General features: G+C 52.2%; 1 protein-coding gene across 3 annotated transcripts in view; it reads right to left on the bottom strand.

Annotated features, from left to right (window-relative positions):
• Positions 1 to 19,137, bottom strand: part of CD9 (CD9 molecule) — a 32,817-nt gene extending 13,680 nt beyond the window's left edge. The window contains exon 1 of one of the 3 annotated variants that reach the window (XM_073888723.1): positions 18,912 to 19,137. In XM_073888723.1, coding sequence (XP_073744824.1) covers positions 18,912 to 18,977 — 66 coding nt within the window. In that variant the 5' untranslated portion in view covers positions 18,978 to 19,137. The remainder of the gene's footprint in view (positions 1 to 18,911) is intronic. The other 2 variants (XM_025851961.2, XM_025851962.2) reach the window with 2 other exon arrangements.
• Positions 19,138 to 20,298: the final 1,161 nt, after the last annotated feature.

Here is a 20,298-nt window from a genome sequence, read left to right as displayed (position 1 = left end):
CAGGTACCTTGGTTCAGACTGGGTTCTCCTGACTCAGGAGTGCCACCGTTGGAGCAGGGACACGGTGGGGCCCGGCTGGGACATCCCCGTGCTCTGAGTCTAGGACAAGCACACACTAAGTGGGTCCTGACTGTGGTGGTCAGGCCCTGGCCTAGCTCTTCTGGGGTCCTGGAGAGTTAAAGGAAAGAAGGCAATGCTTTCTCGTCTCCCCACAACATATGGAGGCCGAATGAGAGCCCTGGACAATGGGAGACTGAGGCCGCTGGCCTCCCTGTGGACATGACCATGTTAACCTGAGAATGCTGTAGGCAGGGGCTTCCCATGCACCGGAAGGAGGTCGCAATTTCGGTCGGTGCTTGGACACAAACCTTGTCCTCAGTCCTCCCTCTTGCCCCCATCTTGCTGGGGCTATTGCTGAGAATGCCTGGGACCAAAGAAAGGCCTGTGTCATTTATTGTCCTTTCTGCTCTATGCTTTCCCAATTATGCGCAATTATTTCTCCATTATGCTCAATTATTTCTCTTTGGGAATGATTCCATGGATAACAACAGTGGTACCCAAAAAGCACCTGCAATGGTCAGGCCTCTTCCATCTTACCATTTCAAGAAGCCTGAGCCAAATCTGTAGAAGTCCGATCGTTTATCTGGTCTACACACACCGGTGGCGAGAGGGACATCATGCTGGAGAATTGGAACCAGGAGAAGAAAGACTTCAGGTCTCACCCCGGCCAAGGACATGGCCAGAGAGAGTTGGGGGTCATACACGTGTGCACCCCACCCAAAACCTAGCATCATGCTGCTTGGTTGTCAAAGCCACAGCGTTTCACTAAAATGAGGAATAGAAAGCAGCTGGCTCTGGAGAAATGGAAAAAGCAGTACTTGATCTGAGTTTCTTATGCCCATAAACTCACAGAAAGAGAGGAGGAGGAGGAAGGTTCAAGACACCCAGGTGGAAGGGAGGGTCAGGGGTAGGCCTGGGAACACATGGTTCATAGAAATCAGAGGAGTGAGTCTTACAGCCTTTTTGGATTGAATTACTGAGTTAATTGGCCTGAGGGGAAGATATGTAAGCCATTAGCTGCCCTATTTTCTGGAATGCTATTGGAGAAATTGCTTCAGTCGGCAGGGTCATGATGGATGGCTCGGGGTCACAGGGCCACATATAATTGGCACCACTTAATAATGGCTCCTGGCTGTGCAGGTGGCACTATCTAAGGAGCTCTGGAGTACTTTCTAGAAGAATTCACTTTTTGGTGTGGCACTGGGGGGTGCCCCAGCACCCCCCCACCTGGCTCTCACCCCTAGCTACTTGGAATACTATGAGAAAACAAATGGCAAGAACCAGAGAGAGCTTTAACTTTGAAAAAAGGGCATGGAGTCAATTATGAAGGGACTCCATAAACTACGAAAACAGGAGGCCAAGAAGTTGCTGGTTTCCACCTGGGTGAATGAGCTGGCCTGTGGCAGGAACGCGGGCCACACCGTTACCACGGCTGCCATCTTGCTTTTGCAACAATGCAGGATCTGAGCAGGTCTGATGTAGACGCTCAGTGAGCCAATTCCTGCTCCCAGGCCCCCCTCGGAAAAGGACAGCAATCTGTCCAAGATCACCAACTGTGTGGTAGGGATGGATGTGAAAAGTCCAGAGCCTCGACTCCCAGCCCGAGGCACCGCAGAGTCTACCTGGTTACCTCGTTCCCAAAGGAAGCCAAAGGGAAACATTTAAGTTTTGCCAAGAAAAGCTTCTTTGCCCCCAAATGGGCCCATCTATCTGACAGTGCAGACAGAAAAAGGAGAGCTTTTCCCCATTGTTGTGTTGGAAACGCTTGAATTCCTCATGCATGTTCGTTTTTCTTAGAAGGTAGCCAGGAGAAAAACCTAAATTGAGGACATTCTACAAAATCCTTGGCCAGCACTTCCCAGAAGTGCTAAGGTCATCTCTGAGAAACCAGGGAAGACCCGAAGTGTCACAGGAAGAGGGCCTTACTGGTGAAACAAGGGAGGCCCGAGGGAGCCTGGTTTAGGTAATAGTAATGTACCACGTCGGTTTTTTCTTAGTTGTGACATATGCAATGTGGTCCTAGAGGTGTTAACCATAGGGGGAACTGATGGGGGAGTAGGGGGCTCTTTATACTCTCTTTGCAACCTTTCTGTAGATCTGAAACGGTTCTAAAACTAAGCTGGGTTTTTTTCTTTCAAAGCTTCCAGGTCTCTCTATCCTAAGATTTGAAACAGAAACAAACCCTCTCTTCCTCCAGGCTCACTGCTCCCTTCTGGTTGCCCGGTGCTCTGACACCTGAGCTGGTGGCTTCTCTACCTCCAGGTCCCCAGAAAGTAGTCACTATATAACCCAGCCTGCCTCCCGCCCTCCATGTGCGGCAGCAGCCAATTCCCTGAAAGGCTCACGTGGCTTAGTCGCTCAGTTGTAAGTTGCTGGTTTTTTAAAAATATTTTTAAGATTTTTTTTTATTTGTCAGAGAGCGAGAGCACAAGCAGGGGGAGCGGCAGGAGAAGCGGCTTCCAGCTGAGCAGGGAGCCCAAGGTGGGGCTCGATCCCAGGACCCTGGGATCATGACCCGAGCCGAAGGCAGATGCTTAAACAGACTGCGCCGCCCAGGCGCCCCTGTTTTAAGTTTTAAGGCGTTAGCTGTGGTTCACCTTTTCTGATCTCTCAGGAGCATGCCACAGTTGAACTCTGAGCCCACCTCCTCCTCAGCTGCCCCTTAGATGGAATCACTCAGGTTCCCAAGTAAGTCTCCTGCGTTCTCGCCTCTGCTCATACCAGCCCTTCCCCCTGCAAGGCCGTCCTGGCCACCGAGGCCTGCTGCTTCCCCACCAAGATGTCCTCAGCCTCCTCCCAAGGAAAGGCAAGCCCGCGAGCTTCGAGCATGTTCTCTCCAGCGCCCTCACGTGTGCCTTTCCTCTCGTGGGTGTGCTGGGTTCGGGTCTCGCTGGAGCACAAGCTCCTTCAGGGCAGGGCTGTTTCTCAGGCCTTCTAGTTCCTTGCCCCGTCCACACCTCGGACGTTAACAGTGAATAAATTATCAGTCAATCAACAAATAATTATCCCATCAATGAGAGGATTACTTCAATGGAACAGAATCTCTGAAACTCCCACCAGACGCTCCTCTCTCTCTCTGCTCTTCCCTTTAACAATCCTCCTTTCCCATCTGGCTTTTCATCCAGATCTCACTACAAAAGTCAGAAACTGCCAAGAACAGTAACTTGTCCAGAGAAAATAATGAGAAAGACCCACGAGGGCATGTGACGAATATCACAGTGAGACTTTGGGACAAATCTGTATAAAGTCTTTTGAAAATGAGACTTTATGAAGAGCCCATGAGTCACTATCCTCACCCCACAAAGAAGTCCAGTTTGACACTCCGGTCTTTGATGAGCGCACAGGTAACCCCGTCACTTGGGGCTTATGCCAGTTCCAGGGGACACGAGAACCCAGCAGTGCGTCCGCTCAGGCCCATGGTGAACAGTTTCCTGGTCCTCCCCTCTGCCACCACTGAACGCACACCTTGCTACAGGCACCCACGGGAAGATGAGTACTTCAATGAGTCACCCCACAAACCTGGCTGGAGGGCCAGGCCCAGAAATCTTATGCTAAAACACACCTGGAGTTAGAGGAAATGGCTTTAATTCCGAAGGCGGACTGAAAACAAATCAAAGCGTAATGCCACTTAGGAGGACCTCATTGCTCTGGACCCTATGCCAAGTTTGCAAAACTGGCTCTAGTTAGGGCCTGAGGAGGTATTTACATACAGGCAGCCACCCTGATGGAAGCACTTGAAGAAAGCCTGCAGACAGATGTGACAAGAAGGAAAAGAACAGCTGTGTGTGTGTGTGTGCGCGCGCGCGCGCGTGCACGAGGCCCTGCAGCCCACCCCCTCAGGTGCAAAGAGCCCTGTTTGCCTCGGACAAATCCCACTTCAAAGAAAAATCTCATGGTGAACAAACTGGGTGGTCTTGGCTAGGCACCCCCTCTTTTCTTCTGTAATATGACCTGACTGGTCATACATTTGTTTTTAAAAGGACATAATATTCATTATAAGGTCTCTATCCAACTGCCTGAAAAACCCAGAAGGGGCAGAGTGGCTCATTCTCCACATGCCTGTTCTCTGAGGCCGGCCTCAGACTTTAGGCAGTCCCACTGGCACTTTGCTGGGGTTGGAGGAGGCCGCAGTCAAGGGGCTAGGGGTAGGGGAAATGGGGGTGCTTGCTTTCCTGCTTCCCATGGTCCTTCTGGAAAAGCAATGGCCATTTTGTTGCTCTGGTGAACCTGTGGTCAAGGCGATGCTGTAACATTCTTCAGTGAGGGGCAGGTGGCCTCACAGAAAGAAGAACAAAGCAAGGAGGCGGCCCCGGCTCCGCCATCTGTGCCCCCCAGGACCTGGTCTACGTGTGCCAGGTGTCAGAGGCCCCTGAGGGGATGCCATACATGTGTCCATAGAGTCCCCCATCCCACTAGGGGAGTCTCTGGCACACTTTTTTTTTTTTTTTAAGATTTTATTTATTCATTTGTCAGAGAGAGACACAGCGAGAGAGGGAACACAAGCAGGGGGAGTGGGAGAGGGGGAAGCAGGCTTCCCGCGGAGCACAGAGCCCGATGCGGGGCTCGATCCCAGGACCCTGGGATCATGACCTGAGCCAAAGGCAGACGCTTAATGACTAAGCCACCCAGGTGCCCCTCTGGCACACTTCTGCTGAGAAGCCCTGGATTTGTGGCCGGCCGTGGACTCTGGGTCTCACTCTGCTCTGCCACCTTGGTGCTGTTTGACACTAAGCACTTTCCTTGGCTTTTCCACACCTCAGAGGTCTCACTTGTGAAAAAAGATCGCATGGTGCCTGTCGTCCCTTTCACCTAGCTGGGAGGGGGGGACTGAGTGAGTCGAGGCACAGACGACACTCTGAAAGCCACAATGTGGCACAGCCGGCGGGATTCTGTGGGGAAAATAATGCCAGGAACGAGAATAATAAACCTGGAGAAAGACACAAGACGATAGGGCGGCGATTCATGGCAGTCGGTGGCTGTCGGTCGTGTCTGTCTATGACCTGAGGAGGCAGCCAGGCAGGAGGGAGCAGGGCGATTTAGGACACTGGAGTTCTAGTTTCTGTGGGTCTGCATGAGTGCCCTGCGGTGGAGGGACGACGGATACATTTACCTTCCCCACACCCATACACACTTCCCGGGAGCTCTCTGTGAGGATGCGGCAGGAATGGTCATGCGAATTACCTCTGTGGGAAAGAGGTATTCGTGGAGCAGAGACGGAGGGGATGTTACCTCTTCACTTCCCTCCCTCAGAAAGATATGTACCAGCCCCGGTTGTTATTATTATTTTTTAAAAAGGTACCAAGCCTGGGAGACCTGTAGGCATAGTTGCCCATGGCACCCAGGAAATCAGTAACAGACCGAATACCAAGGATGTGAGTTTCCCCTATCAGCCTTTTCCGGGCCCCAAAATACCAGTCACACTTTAAGAAAGCCTCAGAAGTGGAGATAAGGACCTCTATGTTCACACAGGCTTCAGCATTTAAAAAACAAGTCAGGCCACCCAGACCTGTGGGCTCGGGCCTCACCCATCTCCATGGCAACCCTGGCTCACCTCGGACTGCCAAGCCTCGGATGGGCTGATTCACTCGTCAGGAGGCCGGGCCGGGCCCTGGCGACAAGCACAAACAGGAGCCCAGTCCCTACCACCTCTTCGGATCCTCTGCTGGCACCCTCCTCTCCCACCTCCCGACAAAGGCCGAAACTGTCATCTTTGGAAGGGCATGGGCACCCTGAGGGAGCCAAGGCTAGAGTCCTCTGGGACCTGGTCCCACCGCACAGAGAAACACCACCAAAAACCCAACTCCGCTCTACTGAGCAGGAAAAACTGCCATGACTTGCCTTCGCTGAGGATCCCAAGTACAGTGTTACTTCCTCACAGAATTTGAAGATAACAATATTAACTTTAGCTTTGTAGAGATGAGTCAGAAAAAACCCTGGAGGTGATGGTCCTGGAGAGTAAGTCCCTCTGTGAACGGGGTCATCTCGGCCCTCTGGACCCCTTCTGCACTGGGGCTTTTACCGAGCCACTGAGGGCAGAAGCCGGGCCACTGGGAAACGTGTGGTCCCCAGACCAGCAGCATCGCCTGGGAATTTACTAGACATGAAAATTCACTGTCCCCATCCTAGACTTACTGAATTAGAGGCGAGTGGGGTGGGGCCCAGCAATCCCCCCAGATGATTCTGATGCTCCCTTACATCTGAGAACCAATGCTCCAGGCCTTTATGTAAGCACCGAACAATTGGAACCACATGGAGAAGCTTTCTCTGGAGGTTCTGAACCCAGAGACTAGCTTTCTAAATGCCAGTGCTGAAGGGCAGGAAGCCATGGAGGGGGTGGGTGGGGGCGTGGTATGAGCTCTCACTGGGCTCTGCCCAACATGGGGCAGAATTTCGCCATTCCAATTTACACTGCAATCCGGAGAGTGGGGGCTCAAACCGTCTCACCTCGCGCTGTAGAGCCATGGGACTGGGCCTCAGGGCCACCTTGAACTGCTGCACGGTGACAGGGGGAGGATACAGGGCAGGGAAACAGGAAGGAAGCAAGAGGTATGAAAGAGATAATGGCTGGACAAGTCCATATTGAACCCACTGAGCTTGGGCAGTCACAGTAAATGGGTCAAGTTAGAACCTGCATTTGGCTTCCAAAGAAGTATATTCATTACACAGGCTCAGCCCTGTGAACTCTCCTCCCCAAGAAGCCAAAATGATTCCCACAGCCTCTGTAGCAGGGCACTCTTGGTAAAAACTTCCTCCTGATTTCTGCAACCCGCATTCTCCCTAGGCTGGGCTACCATTATGTGTGAGTGGATTCTTTTCCTCAGCCAACCCTAAATCCTAGGGGAAATTTTTTTTTTTTTTTAAAGAATACATGCAGAGGCTGATGGGTAATGACGTTGTAGGCTAGTGTTGAATTGACTTTTGGCAGCCTTTCTGTCATGAGCAGCTCCTTCAGAGGCTAGACAAAGGAAACTCAATAATATAATAATAGGAGCAGTTACTCTCTGTGAGTATCCATGCGCATCTCACATTACAGGCGGTGACCGACGTACATCATCTCATTTAATCATCTCATCACCTTTATTTTAGAGATGAAACAGGTTCCAAGAGGTTAAGTAACAACTTGCTCGAAGAGAGACAGCCTGCAAGGGGCTGCATTCACACTGAACCTGATCCACGTAGACGACTCAAAGTTCCCCTCCTCCTGACACTGTGCTCTCTCCCTGCCCAGCTGGGGAATGGGAAGACTGGGAACCCCTAAGAACTATTCCTGGGGGACAAGAAGGTCTTCCGGACATGCTGAATTTGACAAAATGCTCTGACCTAAACCTTAGCTTGCCTGCTACGCTGAGGCGATTCAGATTGAGGGCACCGGCCCCCGCCGAGGGGAGGGCCAAGAGGGACGGAGTGCTGACCACTAACTTCTTGGGGTTTGTTCTCTCTCTCTTCTTCCCCTTCCCCCTCTGTTGAGGCTGGGAGAGGTGGTGGTGTCAAGCCCACCATCACCGGGTGATGAAAAGGCACCCCTGGGGCCAGCTCTTCTTTTTCCTCCCTGTGGCGCCCACATAGAAGCCGTGGCGACTTTGGCCCCGGCCCGCTCTGAGACCTGGCTTCAAGGTATCAAGAGAGTTCTAGATAAGAGGAATCGACCTCTTTTTGGGAAGCATGAGAAGTGCACAGGAGAGGTGCCGAGGCTCCCCTTCCTGGTTTGGAGGCAGAGCAGATTTCTTCTTCCCTATGGCTTTAGTTAGACTCCACAAGGGGGGTGGCGGGGGGGGGGGGGGTCCTGCCAAATGGCCCTGATGCCGGGGCCACGGCCAGCTAAGTGTTCAAAAACTGGGCCCTTTCCTCACCCACCTTTCCCACACTGGGGAAATCTCTGAAATGGGCATTTTGTGGACAGATGGAAGGAGGAGTTCTCGAATTCCCCTTCTGAAAGGGATGGAGCCTTGTGGTGAAGTTTCAGCCTGGAACAATCCTGTGTGAGGCAGCTTTACAGAATTGAAGCAAGAAGACGCAGAGGAGTGTGAGTATTTAGGACAACTTCAATCTCTGAAACGTTCTGAGAGGCCGTGGTAACAGTCACTATAGCCACAGCTGCCCAAACCAACACCTGAGCTCTTGCTCTGAGCCAGGCACCTCGATACGCTTTACGTTAAATACGCCATCATTTCTAACAACTCTAAGACTGGCGGTATTACCTTCATGACTCAAATAAGGAAAGTGAGGCATAGGGAGAGTCGCTGATTTGCTGCTTTCCCAGCAGGAATCTGCATTTCTGACAACTCCTCCCACTCCCAACCACTGTGTGCTGCTCCTTGATGGCACGTCGGGGCACGTCGGGCGGGCATGCCGGGAGGTCAACGACAAACCCAAGCATCCCTGAGAAGCCAGGCCCCTGTGGAGGCACACTTCTGCCTCTTGTGACCATTTACTGCCTCTTGTGACCATTTACTGCCCTAAATACAGTATAAAAAATGTACAAATACGGGCAGTATAAAAAAATGATGACACCTATCCCACCACCTATATAATTCAGTATTTTTTTAAAAAATTGGAATTATAAAATAAATATAAAGAAGTTCAAAAAAGTGCTTAGTTTCCCCATGATTCCTTGGGCTTACCTGCATTGCTGATGTCCTAAATACCTGCTTAGCCTGCTCTCTGACCTTGCAGGGGTTCACTTTCTGGGGATTCTGTGCACTTGGCGGGGGGGGTGGTTTCCTGGACGGAGGGCCTCAACAGCTACCAGCCTATGGGTGCCCTCAGTTTGCTAAGCATGGCTCTTTGGGGCCATGGTGTATTCCAGCCTGGCCTCAGGCTGGTGCACGGCTAAGAGGGGAACATGCCCTATAGGAGCAACAGTGGGATTTCCCAGGGAGAAGAGGAATATGAGGGAGCTAGATTTCTACGGCAAGGCCCTGCTGCCCCTTCTGAATCTAAGAGGGCTGGTAGGACTGCCTTATACCCTTTGAAGTAGTTAGGAACATCCCAGCTGGAGATGAGAAAACGGGCTCAGAGAGGTAAAGTAACTTGTCCAAGGTTACAGAGCAGGTATGGAGCAACTTAGCCATCAGCTCTCTCCCTCTGTCACATGAACAGCTCGGGCCATGCAGAGGTCAGATACTTGACTGCCTGGCTCATCCCTGGTGGAAGGGAGCTAGCAAGGTCCCCTCTCTGGGGTGTGGCAGGGGATGAAGGGCCTTGTAGGCTTTTTGTCAGCACACCTTTATGGTAATTAGGCAGTGACCTGGTCTGAACAAGTTCAAGAGATGACAAATCCTCCCTTCCAAGGACAAAGTTAGCATCATTTAAAAACCAGAGCCCTATTCGGCCCAAGAGAGAAGAAGAGTTTTAGCTAATATGGTGTGTTAATATTAAGTAGTTTGGGGATGAAGGCTCCAGAGGGAGGGCCTCTGCCCAAGATAACCTCTTTCTAAACAAGGAACCTCACTGTAAGTTTCCATGGCCTGTTTGCCAGACATGGAGCATACATCAGCCAGCCCATAAATCTGGTTTCTGCTGAAAGCAGGCATTCTGATCTTAACCAAAATCATCTGATGTGGGGGATTGTTTTAGGGATGTTTTGCTTTAAATTCCAGAATACCACACATTTGTTTTCTATTGTGTACGCCTAAGATGCCTGGCGATTAGACACACACACACACTCCACTCTTGTTTACACACTTTAGCCATGTGGCCCAGCTAGCTTTCATTCCATCTGCAGGACCGGTTACCACTTGCCTGCATGGCCCTGAGTGGTGGGAGAGGCCCCTTTGTTTATACCTTTGAAGCAATGCCATGTGGTGTGTGGACTGGTGGTGTTGGTAACAGGCACACCCAGGACTGCTCCTGGGTTAAATGGCCCTCCTTCCCCATCATGGGGTCTTCTGAGCACAAAGTCAGGGGAGGGGCAGGAGCCAAGGTCTCCAACTGCTGTGTCCAAACTATCATCTATTCCATCCCTTTGCCATGATCTCTGCCTTCATTTCGGGTCTCTTAATTACAGCTGCCATTTGCACAACACGGGTTTCAGCTTATATGCAGATTTTTGGGATAAATACAGTACAGTTCTGTAAGTGTGTTCTCTCTTCCTTATGATTTTCTTAATAATATTTTCGTTTTTCTTGATTACTTTGTTGTGAGAATGCAGCATATAATACATATAACATACAAAGTATGTGTTCATTGACGACGTTATTGGTAAGGCTTCTGGTCAACAGTAGGCTATTAGTAGTAAAGTTTTGGGGAAGGCAAACGTTCTAAAGAGATTTTTGATTGCATGGGGGTTGGTGCCCCAACCCCCCCACACTGTTCAAGGGTCAACTGTATGCTCCTGACCAGCTAGCCTGTAACACTCGCTATGTGCTACACCCCACCTGCAGCACTTCACCTCTACTCTTTAATTTTCACAACAGACCCACCAAGTAGGTAATATTTACTTTCATTTTTTAGCTGAGAAGACTTGGGCACAGAAGCAGCTCATTGGAGATCACACAGCAAATAAGCCGCTGAGTGAGAACTTGAACCCTGGACAGTCTGACTGCAAAGCATCAGATTCTCAATTGTTCTGCGGAACTGTCTTTTTCATCAGTGTCATTAATTTCAGAATTTTTCACTTTTGTCCTGTCTCCCTCCCAGCCATATAACTGATCCCATTTCAAAAGTGCACTTTCTACCCATAAAGGATCTCAGGGGAGCCCACCTGAAATAGCAGAGGGCCCTACCTTCTCAGGACGGGAAGGCACCTGCCTTGGCCACCTGGCCTGGAGGTGCCACCTGACCCTGGCCTCTCTCTGAGGCCAACTGCCTGATGGACAGAGTCTAGAGAGAGAGAGAGAGAGAATGCGCTTCTTCCTGCTGGCCTCTGGCCCGAGAACTTCATCCACGCCCTTGCTGCACTGGCCAGAAAGTCAGCGTGGACACAGCACTGCTCTGGGAAGTGGATGCCTCAGAGTAACTTGGCGTGTTTTCTTCTCATCCCAGCTTTGCTACTGCTGCAAGCCTCACAGTGCAGACACGGTTACAGCGGCCCACTGGCCACCGTCCTTGCGTCCCCTATAGGAATGGCCCCAGGGGGAGGCCCAGCACCCTACCCTTTCCCCACAGCACCATCCTGCCACCAAAGGGCACGGGTGGGCATGACCACAGGCCTGTGTTACAGCCCTGGCTATGGGGTCCTGGGAGGCACCTGCCACAGGAGGAGGACAATGCCAGCTTCTCATCCTAACGGGCCCTCCCCAGCCCTGGGAGAGAAGCTAATTTCCATTTGACATAAGCTTTTCGGGGTCTCTTAAGGGTTATCTGTCTTAGGGAGTCAGAGCGACTAGACTATGGTGGGAGTGTGGGAAAGTACAGGATGAGAAGAGGTTCTCAGGCTGGGAGAAAGGAAGCTTTAGAAAGCCCGAGCATAACAACGGATTTAAATCCATAGCCCCATATCATGAGAAGCAATGTGAGGCCTTCACATCACATCGGGGCGAGCAGGGAGAAGAGTCTTAGTGGGAAGGGTTTCTTGTCTCTCTGGACTGGAGCAGGGCTGCTGTGGGGGTGAGGGGGCCTGCCGCCCACTAGAGGGGGGGCACCGATGTGAGCTGGATGTGCAAAATGGCACACTGCAACTACTCCCTTAGATGGGGAGAGGGCATGTCAATGGGAACCTGTAAATAACTATGTCTTAGTCCGTTCAGGCTGCTGTAACCAACGACCATCGATAGGGCGGCTTAACAACACCAATTGTTTCTCACAGTTCTGGAGGCTGGGAAGTCTGAGATCGAGGCACCAACACAGCTGGTGTCTGGTGAGGGGTTGTTTCCTGGTTCACAGAGGGCTGTCTTCTTGCTATAATTGCACATGGTGGAAGGGAGGAGGGTGCTTTCTGGGGCCTCTTCTTTTATAAGGGTACTAATCCCTTTCGTGGAGAGCTCCATCCACGCGACCTAATCACCCCCACAGGCCCCACCTCCAAATACCATCACACTGGGTTTTAGGATTTAACATATGAATTTGGGGGGAATACAAACATTCCAATCTATAGCAAACTGTCTTTTAAAAACACCAAACTTCCATTGACTTGCAAAGCAATGAGTTCATAAGTATGATTTTGCTGATCTTTTTTAAAGATTTTATTTATTTATTTGTCACAGAGAGAGAGCACAAGTAGGGGGGGATGGCAGGCAGAGGGAGAAGCGGGCTCCCCGCTGAGCAAGGAGCCAGATATGGGACTCGATCCCATGAACCTGGGATCATGACTTGAGCTGAAGGCAGATGCCCAACCGAATGAGCCACCCCGGTGTCCCTTTGCTGATCTTTCTATATCAAGTTTTAATAAATCAGTTTATCATTTATTATGCTATTGCTTCAATCAATGTAGGTTTAAAGATAAAACTAGAATGTTACAGAAACCTGTTTTGAATTCGGTAAAACTGTCTGATTTACTTTACTGTATTTTTAAGTCCCAGTCAAGGATTTTCTGCTATGATCCATGAGCTGTATTGTTTTTATACTTGGACACTGACATGCAGCTTATACTGCGAACAGAAGCAAAGGGCTGTGTCCTGAGCAATTTGGAGGTGAGGGACTGGTAGAAGTCATGGGCCATTGGCCTGCCTGGCCTGAGAGGTGTACACTGGAACCTGGAAGGTACGTTGATCATAATAGTAACAGGGTTAAGCTTTGAAGGGTGACTCATAACAGAGCCAGCAAGAGTCACTGTTTCAGCAACGCTGCACAATGCCTGGCAAGAGGACTTGAACAAGAAGGACCTTTCAAACCCAGAGTTCTGATTTTCTCCAAGTCAATAGTCCCCACACCTCTCCACCCAGGGATCTTTGCTAGAATCAAACGAATCCAGTCCCCTCTCCATCAGAGGGCTTCACCCTCCCCTGCTATTCAACCAAGCTGAGTATCATCTCCTCAGGAGTCCAAATCCCCAAACAACGTACCCCCCCCAAACTCCTCCCTTTCCAAAGTCCTCAAGGACAAGGCCGGGGAAGGTTGGCTGATCTTAGTCTCCATTTGGTGGGAAGGAGGCGGAGGGAAAGACAGAACTCAGTTCTTCCTAAATAAATACAAATTACCCAAGCTATGGGAAAACCTAACCCAAGGAGCAAAACTTGGCTAGAAGCTCATAAAGTTGGATTCTTCATGTGGACTAGAAATACAGAATACTCATTAAATTAATCAAGAGTCAAAGCCACTCCTTGGGCAATGATTAAGCTGAGAGTCAGAGCAAGTATGGGTGGGGAGTCTAGCTCTCCAGTCTAGGCTGCCCTTGATCATCGGGGAACTTAGCCTTTCTCAAATCACCCCGTATTCTGCCACACAGTCCCTGAGTAGTGGTGAGGCAACCCCCTGCTCATGGCTGAAGCACAGGATTCAGAACAGGGAAGAGGTTGCTTGGAAACCAAGAGAGAAAAACCAATATGAGGTGTTCATTGGCCTCCAGAAAAAAAGCCAAAAAAAAAAGAGGGAAAAGCATATTTTGTGGAGGTAGGTCTCATTGATTTTGTGGAATTCCCTAAAAAGGTTAAGGTCCATGAGTCTAGGATGATGGCACACAGTACTTAAAAACGATTTAGAACAAAGCACTTTTTCGGGGTGGTGGTGGTGGTTGGGGGCGGCAGGGGGAGTTGGAATTACCGGATGGATGTAATTATTATAAAATTATCTCATCTGGAGACAGGATGCTTCTTTTCACAGCTGCATGCCATCACTTGATGGAAAATGAAAATGTCCCTGGACCAGCATTACTTTTTCCACAGAATGAAACAGACAAGTGATCTCCTGTCGGACTTCAAAAACATAAATTAAAAAAAAATGTATCGTTCAGATTAGCCCTTCTGATCTCCTGAATTCCCTCAGTTGCAGAGGACATTTCTGAGTAGTTGAGAACACGGGGCCAACAGGCTCTTGCCCAGTTTCAAAACCCCGGAACAAATAAGTCATTGCTCTCCCGTATGGAAGAGATGGAGAGACGGTTTCTGCACAGCTTTGGTTGAAAAGACCTGTGGTGGACCCAGAGGCAGTCCCACTGAACCCCCCAGCCCCCAAAACTGGGGGGGAATGCAGAATATAAACATGCACCTCCTCAAACTTCACTCTCTTCTCCCCAGCTGGACACAGGTCTATCCAGAACACTCCTTGTCCACTAAGGAGACAACAGGCCACAGAAGCCATGATGACCCATGACCTCAGGTCCCTTACCCTCACCCACAGCCAGGCACACCCAGGAAAGAACTGTCAAGGCTTGGGTTCTTTAGAAGAAAAGGCGCTTTTGCCAGCTCAAGGTGTGTTATTAAGTTCCAAACTGTGCGACCCAAAGCCACACCTCCTTATAAAATGGAATTGAACCAGAAAACAAACATGCAAATCAAACATGGGACACCCAGCGCTGCGTCTAACAGGGAAGATTCACCTCCAATACAAAAGGGTGTGAGAACGCTGACTTGTGACGTTTGAAGCCACAGAGGACTCAGTTAGCAGAGTTAGGTGCTCTGGCAAGGACAGCCCTCCATGGGGCCACTTATTAAAGTGGTTCCAAATCCCAAAGCCTCTTCCTTTGAGTACAAAAGACTAAGGTCTGGAATGGTGCCATGGGGCACTTTGAAAGGAAAGGGGTAGAGGGTGGGTGTGTGTGTGTGTGTGTGTGTGTGTGTGTATGTGTGTGTGTAGAGGAATCCTCCATCCCTCCAAAATCAGGAGCTGGAGCTTTGCTGTTGCCAACCATTGCAGGGAAAAGCAAGGGGCAAGCCATCAAGATTCCGGGTAGGGGAGAAGTCCTCTTTTCCTTAGCAGATGCAGACACCTGGCCTCACCTCACCTCTCCCCAAACCTGCCAGCCTCAGTACAAACACTGCCAGCCTTACCAGAGCTCCCGCTGTCTGTGTGCCAAAGGTGGGGAGCCATTTTAGGCAACAGTCCCAGCTGCTTGCTCAGCCCAATGCTGAAGGCCAACAGCTTCTGGGGGAAGCCGCAAGTTGGGTGGGAGGGGCTTTTGCCTCTGCCTGCCCTGCTAGGTCCGTACCCTGCCCAGACCCAGAAGCCTGAGGTCTTAGGCGTTCTCTGCCGTGTGGTTTATTTTCAGGAGTGGGGCCACCCCACAGTCAAACATGGAGCTGCACATGCAATGGAGTGGGTGTCCTGAAGCAGGAATCACAGAGGTGGGGTGCATCACGAGGATGCAGGAAGAGAAGGGGGGAACGTGTGGAGTGTGGATGCCTGCCTACACCCCTGGTTTCAATTTCCACACCTCTTGGGGAAGGGCTCCCACCCTCTCCACCGCCTCAATCTACTTTCTCAACTGTGGAGTAACAACAGCTTGGGTTGGAAGTCTACTGTGTCTGGGGTTAGCTACTATGCCAAGGGCATCCCATACATTGTTTCATTTAACCCATGGCAACTCTATGGGGTAGATACCAGCTCCATCTGCCGATGGGGAGGGGGCTGAATCCAGAGCCATGCACTGACCAGTGGGCAGGACTACCACAGATAGCTGAGGGCCAGGAAAACAGAGAACCCCCAAACAGAGGGACCCCACCCAGGGCAATAGAGGGAAGTGTGAGGTTAAAAGGAAAGAGACCAAGAATCGGGCCTCAGAGGTAAAGACCCAATGAAGCCAGGCTCCGAGGACAAGCCTTGGTAGCCCCTGTGCATTTCTATCTCCTGACTCGGGTTTTGGGTTGTGTGGGAAGTGCTGTTTCTGCAGGCACTGGGGGTGGGGCTGGGCTCACAGACTGAGCGAAAGGGACCTTTGGTGACCATTTATTTCAACCCACTGGTTTTATAGATGAGCAAACTGAGGTCTGGAACACAAAAGCGACCTCCCCATGGTGTCAAAGTGACATAAGGACAGAGCTAGGCTAATACCCAGGTCCCTGTCCAGATTTCCACTGTTTTTTTTTGGGGGGGGGGTAGGCAGGGCGGTCTAGAGGAAAACAGGGAAACAACTGAGAGCCAAGAAGTTAGGGTTGTAGGGGTGTTGGATGAACAGACTGGTTGCTGGTCTGGCTGTGAGCATCAGAGGCCCAACTGAGGGCAGGCTCAGCTGTCACCCAGGGTCCCATGGGGCTGAGGTTGGGGCCGGCACAGAGGTGTACCCTCTCCCCACCCTGATCATCCCACTGTCACTGAGGTGGGTTTCTTCTCTCTGGGTCCCTGCGAGGCCACCCCTCTCAGCATCCTTTGTTCATGAGGTGCTGGTGGCTCCTGGCCTCACAACTCCTGTTTTTCAAGGCCCACATCAGATCCCAAACACCAAGTTTATAAATTTCTGGTTCAAGAGAGAAAGGTAACTGGTGCCATCATAACAATCCGAGCCATTCCCTTTAAAGGTAGTTTTGAGAGCTCGTTTCTGCCCAGCTGGGCATGGCACCAGGTTGGGATGGAGAGTAGCTGCACTTTAAGCTAACCAGACCTGCCTTCAAACTTACTTCTGATGCTATCCTGCCACATGACCCTGGATAAGTCACTTAACCTCTCTGGGGACTGGTTTCCTGGTCATCAGTACCATGGGGATAATGCTTCCTGCTCTGGCTTATGTCATGGGACTTGGAAAAAGCCTCTGCAGCCTGTTAAATGTTGCACAAGTGGATCCTGATACTCCTTTATTCTATCATCTCTACAGGGACCTTAATACAGGACTACTGAACAATTGTTAATTTGGGAAAATGTAGCTTATCCCCACCCCCGCCGCCCCCACCAAACTCATTACCAGGTCCCCTTGTTGGTTTTGTGACAGAGACAGAAGAGGACGGGACTCAAGTCAGGGACCCAGGGCTTGCAGTATTGGTTTGGTCTCTGGGATCCTGGGCCATCACCCCTCTCTGGTTCTCTGCTTCCTCACTGTGAATACCAGGGCTGGACTGGATGACCACTAAAGTCATTCCTAATTCTGGGCCCAAACATTTCCAGATTCAGTCATGTCTGTTTCAGATGACACAGCTGACCAGCAGCGCTGGTCCAGGCAGGGGCAGCTCTGAAAATGGGTGGAGTGGTGGGCTGAAGAGAATAAGAGACTGAGCAGATACCAGAGGAGCCCTGGAGCCTCCCATCAGGCTCCTGCATGTGCCACAGGCAGAAGGTGTGTGTGCGTGCGTGCGTGCGTGTGTGTGTGTGTGTGTGTGTGTAAAATGAAGGCACAGGGCAGTCTGTGGTTCCTTCCTGGCCTGAAACCCTGATGCAGCCTAGGCAGATAGCTGAGGACTAAGCAACAGCCTGGCAGGGGAGATTGTGCTGGGGAGGGGAGAGGAAGACTCCCCCCAAGGACAGGGGTGGGGTGGGGTGGGGCGGGGCTAGCCTGCCTTCTCACATTCTTTTCTGGTGCCAGAGGTTGGTGGAGGAACGCAAGCCTGGGAGAGAACTGGCTGGCTGCTGGGGGCTGGTGGGAACACCAGGAGGAAGGACTGCCCACTGCCGGGGAGGGGTCTCCCTAAAACAGCCCAAGTGTTGGGCAGGGGCACATCTATGTGCCATCCTCACTAGAACATGTGTATGGTGACTCTTGCAAGGGCAGGTCAGTCTCTTACCCTCAGCTCTGGAGAGAGGATTAAAATCTCAAGAGGTTTGCCCCAAGGTTCGTGGGGACCCCAGTGACCGGCTCCCGGGGAATAAATACAGTATATCTTTTGTTACAAGGCTCTGGTGGCAAGCCTGTTTCTACAGCCATCTCTCTAGTGGTACAGGAGCTGCCTTTCCAAACTCCTTCTGTCCATCTGTGTGCAGGGGATGTGGCCCTCAGACTCAGGACACCAAGGTTCCCTATTCCTTGCTTCTTTCTGCCTCTGGGTGGTCCCTTAATCCCCCAAGAGAAGGTGTGGAGGGGACAACCCCCTTTCCGCCGCCTTCCTCAGGCTTTCCATTTGCCGAAAGGCTGAGTGCGGCCAGCAGTGGGAGTCATGCGGCTCCCCGCCCGGCGTCCTCTCCAGGTGAACCACTCTCCGTGGCCCCGCCTAGCCACTGGGTGGGCCGGCACAGGGGTGTAGGCGAGCCGGGAGGACCCGGGCTGGCAGTGGGCGGATGGCACCTCATCTTCCCCCGGAAATGGAGAAACACAGGACTAAAAGCGCCAACAGGCATTTGCCCCACCTCTCCCCAACTCTCCCAGAGTTCTCTCCAGTTCTGATACTTATCGCCTTTGGGGAAAAAAAAAAATCAAGACAAGCTAGTCTTTCAGGTAGTTTCGAGGGAGTTCCGACTTTCTCACGGCGGGCTCAGAATCAAGCCTGCAGGTACCTCCTCGAGGGTGGAGGGGGTCTCCCACTCTCACTCAGGGACGTGAGGACTCCTAGTCCTCCCTCCCTCTCCCTTTCCAGTGTAAAAGTGTCAACAGCTCTGGGCTGAGCTCTCCCCGCTTCACTGAAGTCCGCAGAGAGCCCGCATACCCCCTCCTCGCGGCCCCCGCCACTCGTGAGACCCCACCCAGATCGCGAACTGCACTGCCCGCCACAGTCCTCCTTGGCCAGGGCCTGAAGTTCCCAGAAGAGGGGTGCTCCATTTCTCCCTGCCGCCTTCCCCTCCTGCACTCGGAGGGGCTGAGGGGAAGGGAGCAGCACGACTCCCACCTCAAACCCTCGGCGACAAAGAGGGCCAGGGCCGGTCTCCACGCCCCAGCTCCCTAGGGACCCCGCGTCCCGCCGCCGGCTCGGCTTCCGAGGAGCGCCCTACGATCGTGCCCGCCCCGCTTGTCTCCGGACCGGGTTGAGGAGCCAGCTGGCGGCCGCGGTGCCTCGTCTCCTCCCGCCGGGAGTCCACCCGGCGCGGGCAGTGCCAGTTACCGGCAGCCCCGACCGCAGACAGGGTCCCCGGGACGAACAGGTGGCTCCGGAGAGGAGCGCGCGGCGGTCGCACTCACTCACCCAGAAGATGAAGTTAAATCCGAAGAGCAGGTATTTGATGCACTTGGTGCCTCCTTTGACCGGCATGGTGCGGGCTAGACTGGCCTGGGCCGGACTGGTGGAAGTGGGAGTACGCGCGGCCGGGACGGGGGGCACCGCACTTCAAACCGAGGCTTCGGCGGCTGCGGGTGGGCCTCGGGGCTGCACTTTTAAAAAGTGCCACTCCTTACTGCGCGCGGTGGCTGCGGTGCGCATGTGCCGCGGACCCCGCCCCCGGCCGACCCGGCCCCTGGCCCCACCTGCCCCGCCCATGCCCCGAGGCGGGCTCCAGCCCAGCTTCCGGGGGGACTCGGGGCTCAGCAGTCTTGGAGCCCGCACTCCCCTTTCCCCTCCTGCCTCCGGCACAGCCCTCTCCCCCACCGAGTTGGCCATACCCTCCTTCCCGCCGCGGACCTCCCCCTTTCCTCTCAACCGTCCTGGGATCTTTCCAGACTGACCCCTCCCCACCCCCCCCCCCCCCCCCCCCCCCCCCCCCCCCCGCTTTTACCTAAGAGTTCTACGGAGGCCTTGCCCTTCAGTTCTCGCTTTGTTGATTCTGGTCTTCCTGCCTGAGCCCTCTACTTTGGGAGACCTTTCTCGGGTCGTTGGGGGTTGGGGTCAAGTCCCCTTACTCAAGGCAGGCTGCCCGCGGAATGAGGGCTCTTCTCGCGCTGGGCTCGATTTGAAGAAATAAAGCTGCCTGGCTTTATTTCTCCTTGAGGCGGCTCCTTGCTCCTTCATGGAGGACACTCTGTATTTGGCACAGCTGGCAGTACAGGTGGGAAGAGAGGTTGGAGGCTTACGGGAGTAAGTTTCAAATACGATTGCCGAACAGTAATATGGCTGAGTGTCAGGTGGTCCTGCAGTGCTTCCTGGCCTTGGCGTTTCGATGCCCTGGGAGAAGGGAAGAGTTCGTAGACAGGCTTCTGTTCTTGCCTCCACCTTCCCCTCTTGCGCTTTGACCTCCAGATGCTGAGTTCTGAGCCCCTTGCTCCTCCGCTCAACAGCTTTCTGTAGCTCCCCCCATGCAATGACCCAAGTTGAAATTCCCCATCTTGCATTCTCTTCCTCTTGAGTCTGTGCTGAACGCTGTTCTACCTGGCACACGCTGCCCTACTCAGCTCCCCACCTCTGTGTGGCCTAGCCCTGCCTTCCGCATGTGGTGTGTGCCTTCTGGCTGCCTGGCCAGTTGTAGAAACTCGGAGGCTCCTCAAACTACTGTTTCTCACCAGAGGATGAGGAGATTCTCTCTTCTTTTGCAGTCCCCAAATCCCTGTGTATTTTTGTTTTCAAAATGAAGTTTCCTTTACAAAAGCAAGAAACATCAGAAAATGCCAACAAGGAAAAAAAGAACCTAAGTCAAATTTCA

The sequence above is a fragment of the Callorhinus ursinus genome, unplaced genomic scaffold, assembly GCF_003265705.2.
Source record: "Callorhinus ursinus isolate GAN/ISIS: 27379988/994484 unplaced genomic scaffold, GSC_fseal_2.0 scaffold94, whole genome shotgun sequence".
NCBI lineage: Eukaryota > Metazoa > Chordata > Mammalia > Carnivora > Otariidae > Callorhinus > Callorhinus ursinus.
This window is presented reverse-complemented; position numbering and strand designations above follow the sequence as displayed.